Genomic DNA, 14,149 nt, shown 5'->3' with positions numbered 1-14,149 from the left:
AGGGGCATCATATCAAACACACAAAAGGTGATGTGAGGAATCCTTGTAAATAGCCTAAACCACTGGTAGTTGCTCTGGCTGGCATTCCAGCCCATCCTTGATCACTCATTGTGCCACTCTAAATAGAAGATCGCCTTTTGTAAATCAGTACTGACCCTGCTGCTCATAGGAACAAGTCATTTTGGCCTGTGCGGGCAGCATCGATGTTCAATTTTTCAAACACCATTCTTTCAAATATAAAGATGTTCGGGATTAGCAAAGGGTAAGCCAGACAACAGATACACTTTTAGTGATCACAATTTTATTTTCTGTGTGCACACATGTTCCAATGCTCGTGATCATTGTTTCAGAACCTATGCACATAATTATTGTGAGCATTTCAAACATACACAAAATAAGCAAAAAGGTGATCCTCTCTTCTTCAAGCCTCTATATTAATTTACAGGGGGGGGGGCTTGTGCAGTGAGTGTTACAAGCCTGGGGCACAGGCTAACAACTTCTTGAAACTACTGGGTGGGCACATCAATGGGGGTCTCTTCATCTCATAGCATATAAAAGGGTGACCGTGGCAAGTACTGAACTTGCAGTTTGAAGGGTCCTTGAGGATTGTGCAAAGCCAAGAATACAAGGACTTAACCGTGGCAAGGGAAAAAACCAATGACAAAGCGAATATGTCTGGGAATGTTTTAGATTAATTTATTTGTTGCAATAGCTATAGTTAAGATGGAAGGAAGCTGGGGAATAGAATCACCCAGGCAACACCACTGTGGGACACACAAAAACTGGACACACTGGGATTCCAGGCGGGCTCTGACAAACAGGACCTAATAGGTCTGTCCAGGGTGGACTACCTTTGGACCCGGGGGAGGGGGCGATCCCCTTTTTTATCTACAAAGAGAATACAACCCAGCACATACAGAGACCTTCCATTATCTTCAGGTCCGTCATGCACTCTAGGCGGCGATTCCCAGGACGGACCGCCCCAAGTTGTCACCACTTGAGGATAGACTACTTGATGACCACATGCTGTAAAGGAATATCCCTTACGTAGAAAATTGATCAATAACTCCCTGATACACTTACACAACTACGTGAAAACTATGACGATGATCTAGGTGGCCAGGCGGATGACGAGTGGTTGGAGGTGGCAGTCATGGCGAGGTTCCGTTTAATACAGCTCAAAATCCTACATACGACAAATGTCTCTTGCAATAGATTGTTTCAAAATGCGAAAACAGGAGGACTCCATCTGTCATAGGGCAGGAGGGAATGTGTTTTTTTAAATATATTTTGGAGTTGCCCCTCAGTTCAGTCCTTCTGGAAGGGGGTGGTGCTGTTCATGAATAAAGTACTGAGTAGCGACCTCGCCCTTTCAACTAAGTGGTGTCTACTGAACATATGGGACGCAATATACTTAAACAGGATGGACCAAGTCTGGATGACATTGGGTTTGTTGGTTGCCAAGTGCAACATAGCACGATCATGGGGGTGAACATCAATAACACCTCTAAATGACTGGAAAAAAGATATGGATTGGTGTATGGTGGAGGAAAAAAGGTCTATGAAAGTAAAGGCTGCCCTGTGAAATGGGGGAAAGTATGGGGCACATTGAATGCTTATAGAGGGAACCCATGCGCAATAACTACTACAACAGTGGTGGGGACAACACCACCAACGTGACACCTTCATCCAGGGATTGGGAGGTAAAAAGGGTAGTGGGTCTTTTGTGACAGTGGTATATGAACCCTTAAGTCTAAATGTATTAATGTCTGTGTAAATGCTGATTTCTTACCTGCCTGCTTTGAACTTAATAAAAATAAGTTACAAAAAAAAGATGGAAGAAAGCTGAGAGCTTCCAACACACCTACATACCTGCCCAAAGCATAGCACGTGCAGGCTTTCTCAGGGAACATCTGCTGTGGATCAGAACTAGCTCTGCTTCTTTGACTTAGGTGCTGACACAGTGAGCAGGGTAGTTCTGCCCCTGGGTACAGATCATATTATCCACAGGACTGCAGTGCTCCATTTTGATGTAGGCATTAGTCCCTATATATTCTAGACTGCGTGACAGATCTCCTGGTTCTGCTACTGTCAAACTCTTGTATGGAATTTGCAGTCAGTTCTTAGCCCAAATAGGCTGCTTGTGGGAAAGTGACCCCCATACAAACACAAAGAAAGCAAGGCTATTCAGTGACAGTTCAGAAAGTCTTTCAAATGTCATTGAAGGACACATAATAGGTGCTAGACCGGGAAAGTACTGTATATGTTGCCATCTGAGATACCATTTACCCGACCGTTAAGGAAGTGAGCAGCTTTACGTTTATAACTACTAGCTTTCAAAGTCACACAGGCAAACATGGCAACCAAATGTGCTTTAAGACTTTATTAAGATATTTTTAAATCTCTTCTTTGGCAAGTAAGTGGAGACACCAAAAATAAGGTAAATTCTAATCCATAATAGTAATAATGATTTGGAACATTTTGTTTCATACACCAATTTTACTGATTTGAAAATGAGCTACACTAACAAAGAAAAGAAAGAAGTGCTTCCCAATCAAGGCCCGCTTTCCCACCTGCTCCATTCCCCAGCAGTTAAAAAGGAGCCAAATTACCCATGGGTACAATCTCCTGAGTAGTCATATTTCCACCATTTACGCAAATTGTGTGGAATTTTTGAGGGCAGCCTCTAGCAGAATAAATCAGTTCTTCTTGTTTGGCGCACCAGACCATGCCGGATCTCCATAGTGCCAAACTAAGTGGCAACTTCCAATGTCTGAACCGAGAGAGTCAATCTCCCTCTGTTCTCAAACAAACCTATAGAAATCAGCTGTGGCGTCCCTCAGAGAGCCTCCCTGAGCCCCATCCTCTTCAACATCTACGTGGCCCCACTTGCAGACATCGTCAGGAACCTACGCCAATGACACCCAACTGATTCTGTCCCTCACCAATGAACCTGCAGCCGCAAAAAGCACCTTCCAAAACGGGATGAAGGCAGTCGCCGCCTGGATGAAGAACAGCTGCCTTAAGCTCAACTCAAAACAGAAGTCCTCATTTTGGGAACCACCCCCTCCACCTAGGACGACACCTGGCGGCCCGCGGTGCTTGGAGCCCCCACACACCGACCGACCACGCACGCAACCTCGGCATCATCCTTGACTCTTGGCTCTCAATGAACCACCAAATCAAGGCTGTCTCTTCTTCCTGCTTCCACAGGCTCCGCCTGCACCAAAAGATCTTCAAGTGGATCCCCATCTAATCCAGAAGAACAGTCACCCAGGCAATCATCAGCAGCAAGCTCAACTACGGCAACGCTCTCTATGCAGGCGCCACTCAGAATCCCCCCAAAAAGCTGCAAAGAATCCAGAACACTGCCGCCAGACTTATCCTGGACATCTCCTGCTGCTGCCACATCTATGGGCACCTGAGAGACCTCCACTGGACCCTGATCAGCAAGAGAATCATCACCTTCAAGCTCCTCACACACACCTACAGGACCCTCCGCAACATCGGACCCACATACCATCAAACATCGCCTCACCTTCTACACTCCCACCAGACAAATCCGCCCCACTCACATGGCCCTCACCACCACCCCACGGATCCCCCAGACCACAGCCAGAGGAAGATCCTTCTCATACCTCCCTGCTAAGACCTGGAACTCTCTTCCTCTTCATCTCAGGCAATCTCCTTCACTTCCTCAATTCAGGAAAGACCTCAAGACCTGGCTCTTCGACTGAACTGGCCATCCAGCTCATCTACTGAACTGCAGATCCCACGCCAGTGCCATGAGACCTGGTGATTAGCGGAGCTCTACAAGAAACCTGATTGATTGATTGAATGTCTAGTTATGTTTCTTGTGGCCACTAGCATTGCCAGTCCAACCACTTTTCAGTCACATTTGGCACTCCCAAACTCTATTGTAAGGGACCTTCGTATCTCTACAAGACTGCTGGATTAGGGGCGGCAGCACCTCTGCTTTTTGGTGACTGAGTCTATCCTACACTAGGTGGCAGCTGTCACCCCAATCCTTCCAGCTCTCTAGCAGCACCTCTCTCAAAATCCAAATAGTAAAGGTTATTTCTGGCAGCCTAGTGCATAGACTCTGGAATACTCTCTCAGGGAAAATCACAGTGCAACAAGTCTTACCCTTTTCTCTCATTAGCAATAAGTCTCTTACATACACAGGTGAGAAGGAAGATGCAGGATAGTTTTTAATACATTTATTGAAAAGACTGCAATCTGCAATAAAATGCATGAGCTGCAATGATCAGGATAATGACAAGTAGCAAACTCCAGGACTCTAGAAAGGGTTCTACCTACTTGACTCCAGTCATCAACGGCCACAACCACACCATATGAAAGAAATCTGCCGTGAGCGAGGAGCATCGGTGCAATTAGTGTTGGGTAGGAGGCCAGCATGCCAGAGATTTTGAGGTGTCATGCATGTATGTGAGGGAGTGTCGAACAAGTAACCATGGATGACCTTCAGCTCTGCCTAGAAGAGCAGGTGTTGTTTTGGGGTGGTTTTTGCATAGTCCAGGAAGATCATTATGTGGGTGGACTGGGACTGGAGTTTACCTTGATTATGTGCCTGCCGGATGATGCTATCTTGGTCTTGAAATTTAGCAATGATAGGACGTGGTAGTGCTCTGGTAGGGGGTTTCTGTGCCAGGGCCTGGTGTTCTCATTAGGTGACAAACTACAGCGGTAAAGACCTCTCTGGTTTCCTGGATCTAATCCAAGTTTCAACAAAAGTATCTGGCTGAAGGGTTTGAACCCCGCCAGGGAAGTCCACTAACCGCAAGTTACTATGTCTAGAGCAGTTCTCATCATCCTCTGCTTTGAATTCGAGGGGACGAATTATTGACAGCAACAGGTCTATCTTAGCTTCAAGGATGGATACTCGACCCTCCCAGCACAGTGCAGTGGCCCAGACAGAGGAGCACAAACTCAGACCTTACCTCACAAATCATCAACAAATCCAATCCTTGGGTTGTTTTGGATGACTAGTAGGATTTGGGCCAAATCTGCGATTACAGGGAGTTTAGGGCCTTGGCCGTCAGCCGTCCGCTGTTTGGTGCGATCAGAGGGGCAGGTAACCCCACAGTTGTCTTAGTTCAGTCCTCCTGGTCCGCTGTGTAGACAGGCATCACTCATGGAGGGGAGGGGAGAAAATCCAGGCCGTTGTGCCAAAGTCAGTGTGCAGGCTCAGCGGGCTGTTCGGTAGGTAGATGTTATACAGGGACACACAGGTAGAGCCCCGGACCTGCTGGTCCCCACATTCCCCCTCACCTCCGGCCTCACTGGGTGGGTGTAACTCTAGCTGGAGGCCTTGTAGGAGTTTGGGCTGCTGACCACTTCATTTCAGTGCCAGGAACAGGGTGCCATGTTGCTGGTATAGGCAGAGAGCGCACCTCTCTCTCCAGCCCAAGCAGTCTTGATCACAGAGAGGCCAGGCCCTCCGCGGCAGGATGGATCCCCTGGGGAATCCAAGAAGGGGTTGTTTTGTTGTTTGGAAGGTTCAGGGTGCCAGATGAGAACAGATGGCGGAGGAGGTTCAAGGAGCATCATTAAGACTTGTCCACCATCTTGACTGCTTTTGCCACGCCTCCCCATGATTTGTAACATTTACTGGTAGATCACTGCTTCATGGGCAGGTGTTTCAGGAACCCATGTCAAAATCAAAAAGCACACAAAATCAAAGTACTGAAAAATTAGCCTGGCAACAGTTTTGATCAATGAGATGCACACCTTGCACAACCTAATTCTGTTCTTCTTCTGTGTACTCTTGTAAGAAATTGGGTCATTGGTTGAGGGAGGTGGAAGACCCACTCATGAATTAACCACAATCCTTGTCAAGGTGAATCACAAAAGTTATCGATTTAACCTGTTCTCAGTCTTCTGATAGCTTGGCATAGAACAGTCAGGCTTAACTTAGAGGCAATGTGTAAAGTATTTTTGCAGCACACAAAAAAGTAATATAGTGAAAACACAGCAAAAGAAAGATCCCAAACCAATTAAAAAAAAATAGATTACATTTCAATAAATAAAATAATAAAAGAACAACAAAAATTGAATTAGTGGAACCAAAGATATCCAGTTTCAAAGTTTTTAATGAAAATAGCCCTAATAGCACAAAGCACTACTCGTCATCTAGTCACACTAGCCACCTTTTCTTAAGGAGGGGTACACTCTGATGCCAGCCAAGGGCCAAGGCCCTGGGAGGCACCTCTTGGGGATCAGGGACTCACTCCAGCAGAGGCCAGCAGGGCTCAGGCAGGTCCAATTGCAAGCCCAGGCAGGACCAGTTGCAGTAGGTCAGCTGAGCAGTTGCAGGGAGGCTCTGCAGCTTGTGCAGGGAGTTAGCAGATTGACCCTTAGAGACACTTTTTTAGCCTAGCATGCAGGCAAGTGGGCCTATTCTTCCTTCTCAGATAGCAAGACTGTCCGTAAAGCAGCAGGGAAGTCCTTCTTCTGTAACTTCCACAGGACCAGGAGTCTTCTGGTGAGTGGCTCTTGAGGTCCAATATTTTTACCTAGTGCCAGCCATTGTGTGAAAGGTCGTCCTCTCTTACCACCACATTTGGTTCTGGAAAGTTCTTCCCCTTTTCCTGTCAAGGCTCTAAACTGTCTAGAGTGACAAAAGGCAGGCAACGCCTTGGGTCAGATTCCTTTGTGTGTGCAGGAGGCAAAGTAATTTGAAGTGTAAGTAGGGCTGGGCACACCCTCCACCCCAGTCATCCTGCCAGGATGACACATTCTATCCACACCTCATCCCCCTCTGTGTTGCTGTCTGGAAACAATAAAACAATACACAAACCCCAGCACAAGAGCCATTCACAGTCATGTGACCTTGGACACTGGCAGAAGGCACAAATGGTTGTGACAAAAACTGCCAACATTCTAAAAGTGGCATTTTCATAATTCTAACTTAAAATCCAACTTTACCATTAAGGGGGATTTTAAATTGTAATCAATTTGAGGTGTAGACAGCATATGTCTATCTGCTCCCAATCTAAAGTAAGAACGTATCAAATTTAATAAGGTAACCCAAAGCTAGTTGATGGGAGAGATAGACCTTACAGAAAAAAACAACTGCACACTCCAAGAGTGTCTTGCACATCCGCCCTCAGTCATGCTCAGTTATATCTTGCATGCTTTACTCCCTGTGCATACATATGGCGAGTCATATTCTGCATGTCAGAGACACCCTTTACCTAGAATAAACACACAATGTGAAGTCCTAGCTGTATTCTCTTCCATTGTCTCTTCTCTACTCACCTTGACAAAGCTCTCCACCTTGCTTTGTGGCGCTCCAGTTGTGCTCTACAGAGGGAGGTACTCAGGAATTACACTGTAGGAGTTGCGGAGGCACGGATATCGTTAGTGGAAAGAAATATGGTCTGGAGCATCTCTGCAAGAAACGTACAAGGAAAAGCATGCACTGACAAAGCCAATTGATCTGGCCTACATTTTCAGTCCTAATTAAAACTTTTAAAAAGCTGCTGCAGTGAAGACAAAACAAAAAACCTGCTTTATGCACTCAATGCATCTATGAAAGAAGAAGAATTTTAATGCGTGTTACTTCAGTGTATAGTAGTCGCTCAAGCATTGCAATAGAAGAACTCCATAAGGAGCGTAAAGATGCACCAAAGAAGCCATTAGCAAGAGGTGAGAGGGGAACGTTCCTCTGGCAAGAGCCAAAACCCACGCTAAATATACTGTAATGAATGAGTAATACCAGGCCTTTGTAGACAGCTGTGCAGCTAAGCCAGAGGTAACAAGTACTTTATAGTTTGTTGCTTGACGCTAGTGTATGTGGGCAAGTGGAGATAACCGGCTGCTTCACACTAGGTCAATCATCCCCACACACAGAAAATGCCAAGGGAGCTATGCAAGAACTGGGGAATCTCTTCACAGTCAAAGACGGCCTAAGACTGGAAGGTTCCTGCAGTGTCCTGAGCTCCTGTCAACTCTAACAAATTAGAAATTCAAGTTCCCTGTCAGGTAACCTGCAGAGGCACAGCTGAGAGCACATCTGACAATTAAAGAGGCTGTGGACCAATTGGATCATGACATAGGCCCTCATTCTGACCCTGGCGGTCTTTGACCGCCAGGGCGGAGGACCGCGGGAGCACCGCCGACAAGCCGGCGGTGCTTCAATGGGGATTCCGACCGCGGCGGTAAAGCCGCGGTCGGACCGGCACCACTGGCGGGGTCCCGCCAGTGTACCGCGGCCCCATTGAATCCTCCGCGGCGGCGCAGCTTGCTGCACCGCCGCGGGGATTCTGACCCCCCCTACCGCCATCCAGATCCCGGCGGTCGGACCGCCGAGATCCGGATGGCGGTAGGGGGGGTCGCGGGGCCCCTGGGGGCCCCTGCAGTGCCCATGCCACTGGCATGGGCATTGCAGGGGCCCCCGTAAGAGGGCCCCTAAATGTATTTCACTGTCTGCTGCGCAGACAGTGAAATACGCGACGGGTGCAACTGCACCCGTCGCACAGCTTCCACTCCGCCGGCTCGATTCCGAGCCGGCTTCATCGTGGAAGCCTCTTTCCCGCTGGGCTGGCTGGCGGTCTGAAGGAGACCGCCCGCCAGCCCAGCGGGAAAGTCAGAATTACCGCCGCGGTCTTTCGACCGCGGAACGGTAACCTGACGGCGGGACTTTGGCGGGCGGCCTCCGCCGCCCGCCAAGGTCAGAATGAGGGCCATAGTGTGAATATAGGAGCAAAGTTGTTTTTAAAGATGTATTTAATTGCTAGTTAATTCCTTGATGATGTGGTTCGAGTGGTAGTCACATTATATATAAGCATCTTGTGAAAGAGGGGTTACAACAAAACACACTAAAAAGCAGTGCCAGCTTCAGGGCTGTTTGAACGGTGCTATCACCGCAGGTACCAAGCTTGGGGTTGGGGCGGGGGATGATTTTAAAATATCTTATGGAATCAAACACAGTTGCTGCAGAGATCCTTGTGTGCCCAGAAACCTTCAGAGGATAATACTAATGTTAAGATAACGCTGGTGATTAATGCACTTGCTGGAGAGATCTGTGTTTCTCTAGTCACAGGTTTGACTCATGGTAAAGTAGCAGAGAGGATTAATGTTCATGCTGAAAAGCACCACATGTACGATCACATCTTAGATTTGTAATTTATGCAGTGGTTACTGCTCACGGAAATCCATGATGTTTTACTTGCAGTTACAACTTAATATAGCACAGTGAGTTATGAACCAGCATCCAAAAGGTGTAACTGAAAGCCTAGGTTTAGAACCTTATTGTTTTCCCCCAATCTCCATTATTCTGAGGTTGCTAAAAAGGGTTCTTTTGGATGGTGATACATTCTTATTGGTGCAGACAAACCCAACCACTGTTTAATATCCGGAATTTGTGTTTCTGCACACTAAGCACTCTTAACATATGCTGCTTACCATTAATGAATGACATGTGACTCCTATTCATTGATTTATACATTTCTATGATTCATTGCCTCTGTTCTCTGACACTCTACATTGGGATGTTTGATGAGTAGAGCTATAAAGATAATACATGCGAGGGAGGGGCTATGGAGAGATGAGGGGCAGTGTTGGAAGGTGATAGTGAGGGAATCTGTAGAGGCCATATAGGGGGCACAAGCTAGGTTTGGCTCACCATGCAGGGCAAAACCAAATTTGAAGTCCACCCTGCCAGAAAGTACACACACTGCTCCGCGCCTTGTCCTTGGTTGTACTACATACACCATGCCAGTCTCACTTGTTCCATCTTTGTCGTAGGTCCCTAAAAGTCAAGCCAAGGAGGGTGTAAAGGTGGCTATAGAGGTTGGCTACCGCCACATTGATGGAGCTTTTGTGTATCAAAATGAAGTAGAAGTTGGTGAGGCCATTCGGGAGAAAATTGCAGATGGCACGGTGAAGAGAGAAGAGATATTCTACACTGGAAAGGTTAGTACATCATTCACCAGTATCTTAACTTGAAATATTTGTGTGTTTTGTTAGGCAGTCATTTTTATAAGACTCTAATGATTTCTTCTAGTTGTCAAAATCTGTGTTAGGTTGAGAGCCGTGTTAAACAAGCATTTGCAATGCATTGGGGCTCGTGTTTACTCGAGTTAAAGCTATTAGTGTTGTAAACTCCTAACCAGACTTTTCTTGCCACATAAACTGAAAAGTAAAACAGTTCACATAAGCGGGCCGACAGCCGCCATGAGCACAAAACACCAGGGACAGAGCGCTTTATGCCCCACCCTAAAAACAACAAGAGATACTTGGTATGCCATTACAGGACCATGGGCAATCAACTGAGATATAAAGAACAAGGGGCCGCATGTACAAAGCATTATGGCGATCAGGTTCTTTCTGACCTCACAAATGCTTTTACAAATTACAAAACACAAATTGTGATTCAGTCTCACGTTACCGAATCTCAGTTTGTGTTTGCGCTTCAGTATGTGGAAGGGGCGTGTTTAGGGTGTCCCTTACAAATACAGAATCTGAATGGCATGTATGAATTTGTTGGGACCATAATTTGGCCATGAAACCTTCATATTTTACGGAATAACTGAAGGAGGTGGTAACCCATTCGCAAATGGAAAGGGATCCCCAGGGGACCCGTTCCCCTTCGAGAATAGAAAACAAATCTTGTTTAAGAGCAGGCAGTGGTCCACGGATCATTGCCTGCTCTTACAAAATAAAACTGCACAGTTTATTTTTTTCTTTTTAAACTTATCCTATTTTCCTTTAGGGAAAACAGGTTGAGTTAAAAAATAAAAAACAATCACAGACATGGTGGTCTGCTAACCTCAGCAGGCCACCAGCCCTGTGATTGCTGCAATTCCTAATGGGGTGCGAATTGCAACCAACCTCATTAATATGCCTGAGGTAGGACTATTTGTGACCCACCAGGAATCTCTAATGAAACTCATGAGGAACACCGATTTCCTAATTGCGATTCAGAGAGAATGTAATTGTAGATTTTATTTATTCACACGTTATTGATTGTGAAATGCTCAACAAGAAGTGATCGCAAAGTACAACAAATGTACTAATGTGACAAGTGTGTATACAAATGGAAACAAAAGACTCCAGACTCAGGACTTTTCCAGGGCAAGTAGGGTCATGTGAGTTTAATTATATTACTGTTAACAGAGTTTCGACCTGTGAAGCAAGTCCTGAGGGCATCATCAGGACAGTGAATAATTTGAAGGAACACTCAGCCTGCAATTCAGAGAGCACAGTATGTGAGTCAGTCACGACTGGGGTGTGGCCAATCATCAATTAGGAATAAACATAGGATGGGAACTTACAGTAGTCTGAGGTGGTTGAATTGAAGAAACACTTGAAATAACCTGCACCAAATGGAAACTCCAAGGGAGCAAAAGCATTAATCATGGGGAATATTCATGCATTGCAGTTACTTGTACCTAAACTAGCAATAAAATAATCATATAGCCAGAAAGCGAGGTGGAGCTGTATTGTGAGCGAAAGAACACTATAAATGAATATATGTGCTAGGCTGCAATTGCAGGTGCTCCACATGTGATGTACACACACTTTACACTGTAAAGAGTTGGGGCGGGCCTAAAAGAGATTAATGATGGTTATTAGGACCCGGCTGAAGTAAAAGCATCTGTATTAAGGTTCCAGGGAACTGTGCAATTCCTTGTCATTTGTAAAGTCACTCTGAAGAGAATGAATCTTATAGGGATGACAATGCAACCCCCCAGTTTCTGGGCAAAACTAGTTGGGGGGGAGGGGGCTCTCAGTAATGGACCACCCCCAGTGTGTGAGAAATATCACAGTTCCATGGGGGAAACCAGTAATTATATATTCACTAGTAGAATAAATCTACTGAACCACTGTAGGAGCACAAATTGAGTAAAGAGTAAAACATGTGGTGATAAGCCTATTCCATGTAGCTAGCAGCTTGTCCCAATATCCCTTGCATTTGTGACCTTTGCCTGAAATTTACCAGGCAATAAAACTCGATTGACCATTGGGTGCAAATCCTCCAGGGGACCCTTCAAAATCTCCTGGAACATTGGTAATGGTGTTAAACAATCCCATGCCAGGTCCAGGGGGACTGGGCACCACGGCTGTGCTTTTCAAATTGGGATGATTACCACTAGACCCGCTTGTTGTCACTTCACTTGCACATCCACTGGTGATATCATTGTAAACAGTGGAAAGGCATACTTCAAGTTTGTGGACCAAACCTGTAGAACAACATCCGTTGCTTTCGCCAGAGAGTACGATCTTCAGCCTAAGAAGTTTTCCAGTTGCCTCTTCAGCCTGGATGCAAAGAGATCCATCTTTGGATGGATAGGCAGAAACACATGCAGATGTAATTGTCAGTTGCTTGCGTCAGTCAGGAACCTGAAATTTCAAGGCACTATAATATTGGTTTGCCTTGGGATGTATTCCGCAATCACCAAGATCTTGTGCTTTAGGCAATCATGCCAAGAATCTTTGGCTATCTTCGCTAACATCCTGGATCTAATGCCACCTAATTTGCTTATGTATCTGACAGCTGAAATATTGTATATTTTCAGTCAAATATAAAATATAAAAGTTGGCCATATTCTGAGATGGTAATCGGCAAGTGAAAGCCTGTCTAGCCTAAGGAAATATGCATCCACACTTGCAACAATGGGAAATAAACCCTGTGTATAGCTAGTGATGTAAAAATGTAGGAGCACAACACATTACAGTACGGTTACAGAAGTCATGCACTAAAAGTGGACTAATAAACAACAGCAATGTCATTAAAACTGGGAAGCACTTATCTTGACTGCTGAGCAGCAAAGAAAGAGGCAGCAATATGTCTCCCAGTTTTGAGGACTTGTAAGGACAGTTGACTGGTAGAAAAGGGATGTTTTGTTATTGATGTGGATCCGAGTTGTAGTCCTTTGTTCAATTTCTTATTGCCTGCTGTGTCTGCCCATAAAGAAAGAGAAGCATAATCGGAGCCTCCGGTCCTGATATAGACTCACAGGACAATTGACAGAGCACCGGACGGCTAATGGGTGGACAGAGATTATGAAAAATGAAAGTACAGAATAGTCAATAATGGTATGGTATTGCAGTAATGATCTATATCTATAGTGCACAATTGCATGTATATAAACAGCAATGTCATCCAACTGGGGCCAATGGATGAGTCAGTAAAACAATGAAAGTGCAAACCATAATCATGATGCAAGTGTAACTGACAAGGAATACATGTACTGTCGTATTCACACACTTAAGGATTCACCACAACAATGAATGAATTAATAGGTTTGTAAAGCACACAGATACTCCAAGGAGTGTCCCGGCACTGCAGATTACCAGTACAAACAAGTAGCCAAAACAAATAGCCAAGTTTTAATTTTTTTTCTGAAAGAAGGCTCTGAACTCATCATTGGAGCTCTGGTGGCAGCTGCGTGGACAAATAGTAGAATGAAAAACCTCCCCTTGCAAACTGCGTAACCCCGTGGGCCACAACACAAACAGACTGTGAAGGAGCACAGCAGAGCTCTTGCAGGGACCTAATGTTGCAGGCTAGGTATCAGATGCTGGGGGCAAGTTGAAAAAAAGGCCCCGTAGACCAGAACTAATGTTTTGTAGCAAATCCTCTTCGTCCTTGGTAGCCATTGCTGCAATCCCTAGAAGGACATAGAGGTCTGGCAAGGTAGTCTGAAAAGTAAGACATGCGGCAGCATTTTAAACAACCTGATGTCTGCTAATTAGATACTGTGGGATCTCCAGGTAGGAATAGTTAGCATATCCTAACTTAGAGGTAATAAGAGCATGAACCACTGTCTTTCTGGAAATGGGAAAAGGTAAAGACATTTTTAAAGGCTCGGAGCAATCCAAAGGATGTGCCCACCACCGCAGAAACATACGGGAGGAAGGACAACCGGTTGTGAAACTTCACACCTAAATTCTTTACGACCGACAAAGGCAGAGATGGAGAAGGGGCGCCATCAGTCCCGCACCTCGACCACCAATCAGCTTGAAAAGACCCAAACAATAGGATCTCAGTCTTATCCAATTGACATAAGATGACTAACAGTGAGCCATTCGAAGACTGCATAGAGCTTCAGTTTAGGACACCAACTTAAAACCAAACGTTTCAACCAGGAACACCTCAGGAACCAGGTAAATGTTAAAC

General features: G+C 45.5%; 1 protein-coding gene across 1 annotated transcript in view; it reads left to right on the top strand.

Moving 5' to 3' along the window:
• The window catches only part of LOC138287475 (rho crystallin-like), a 383,283-nt gene that overhangs the window by 208,055 nt on the left and 161,079 nt on the right, over positions 1 to 14,149 (top strand). The window contains exon 3 of the mRNA XM_069227917.1: positions 9,772 to 9,939. Coding sequence (XP_069084018.1) covers positions 9,772 to 9,939 — 168 coding nt within the window. The remainder of the gene's footprint in view (positions 1 to 9,771; positions 9,940 to 14,149) is intronic.

This window comes from Pleurodeles waltl, chromosome 4_1, assembly GCF_031143425.1.
Source record: "Pleurodeles waltl isolate 20211129_DDA chromosome 4_1, aPleWal1.hap1.20221129, whole genome shotgun sequence".
In the NCBI taxonomy this organism is placed as follows: domain Eukaryota; kingdom Metazoa; phylum Chordata; class Amphibia; order Caudata; family Salamandridae; genus Pleurodeles; species Pleurodeles waltl.
This window is presented reverse-complemented; position numbering and strand designations above follow the sequence as displayed.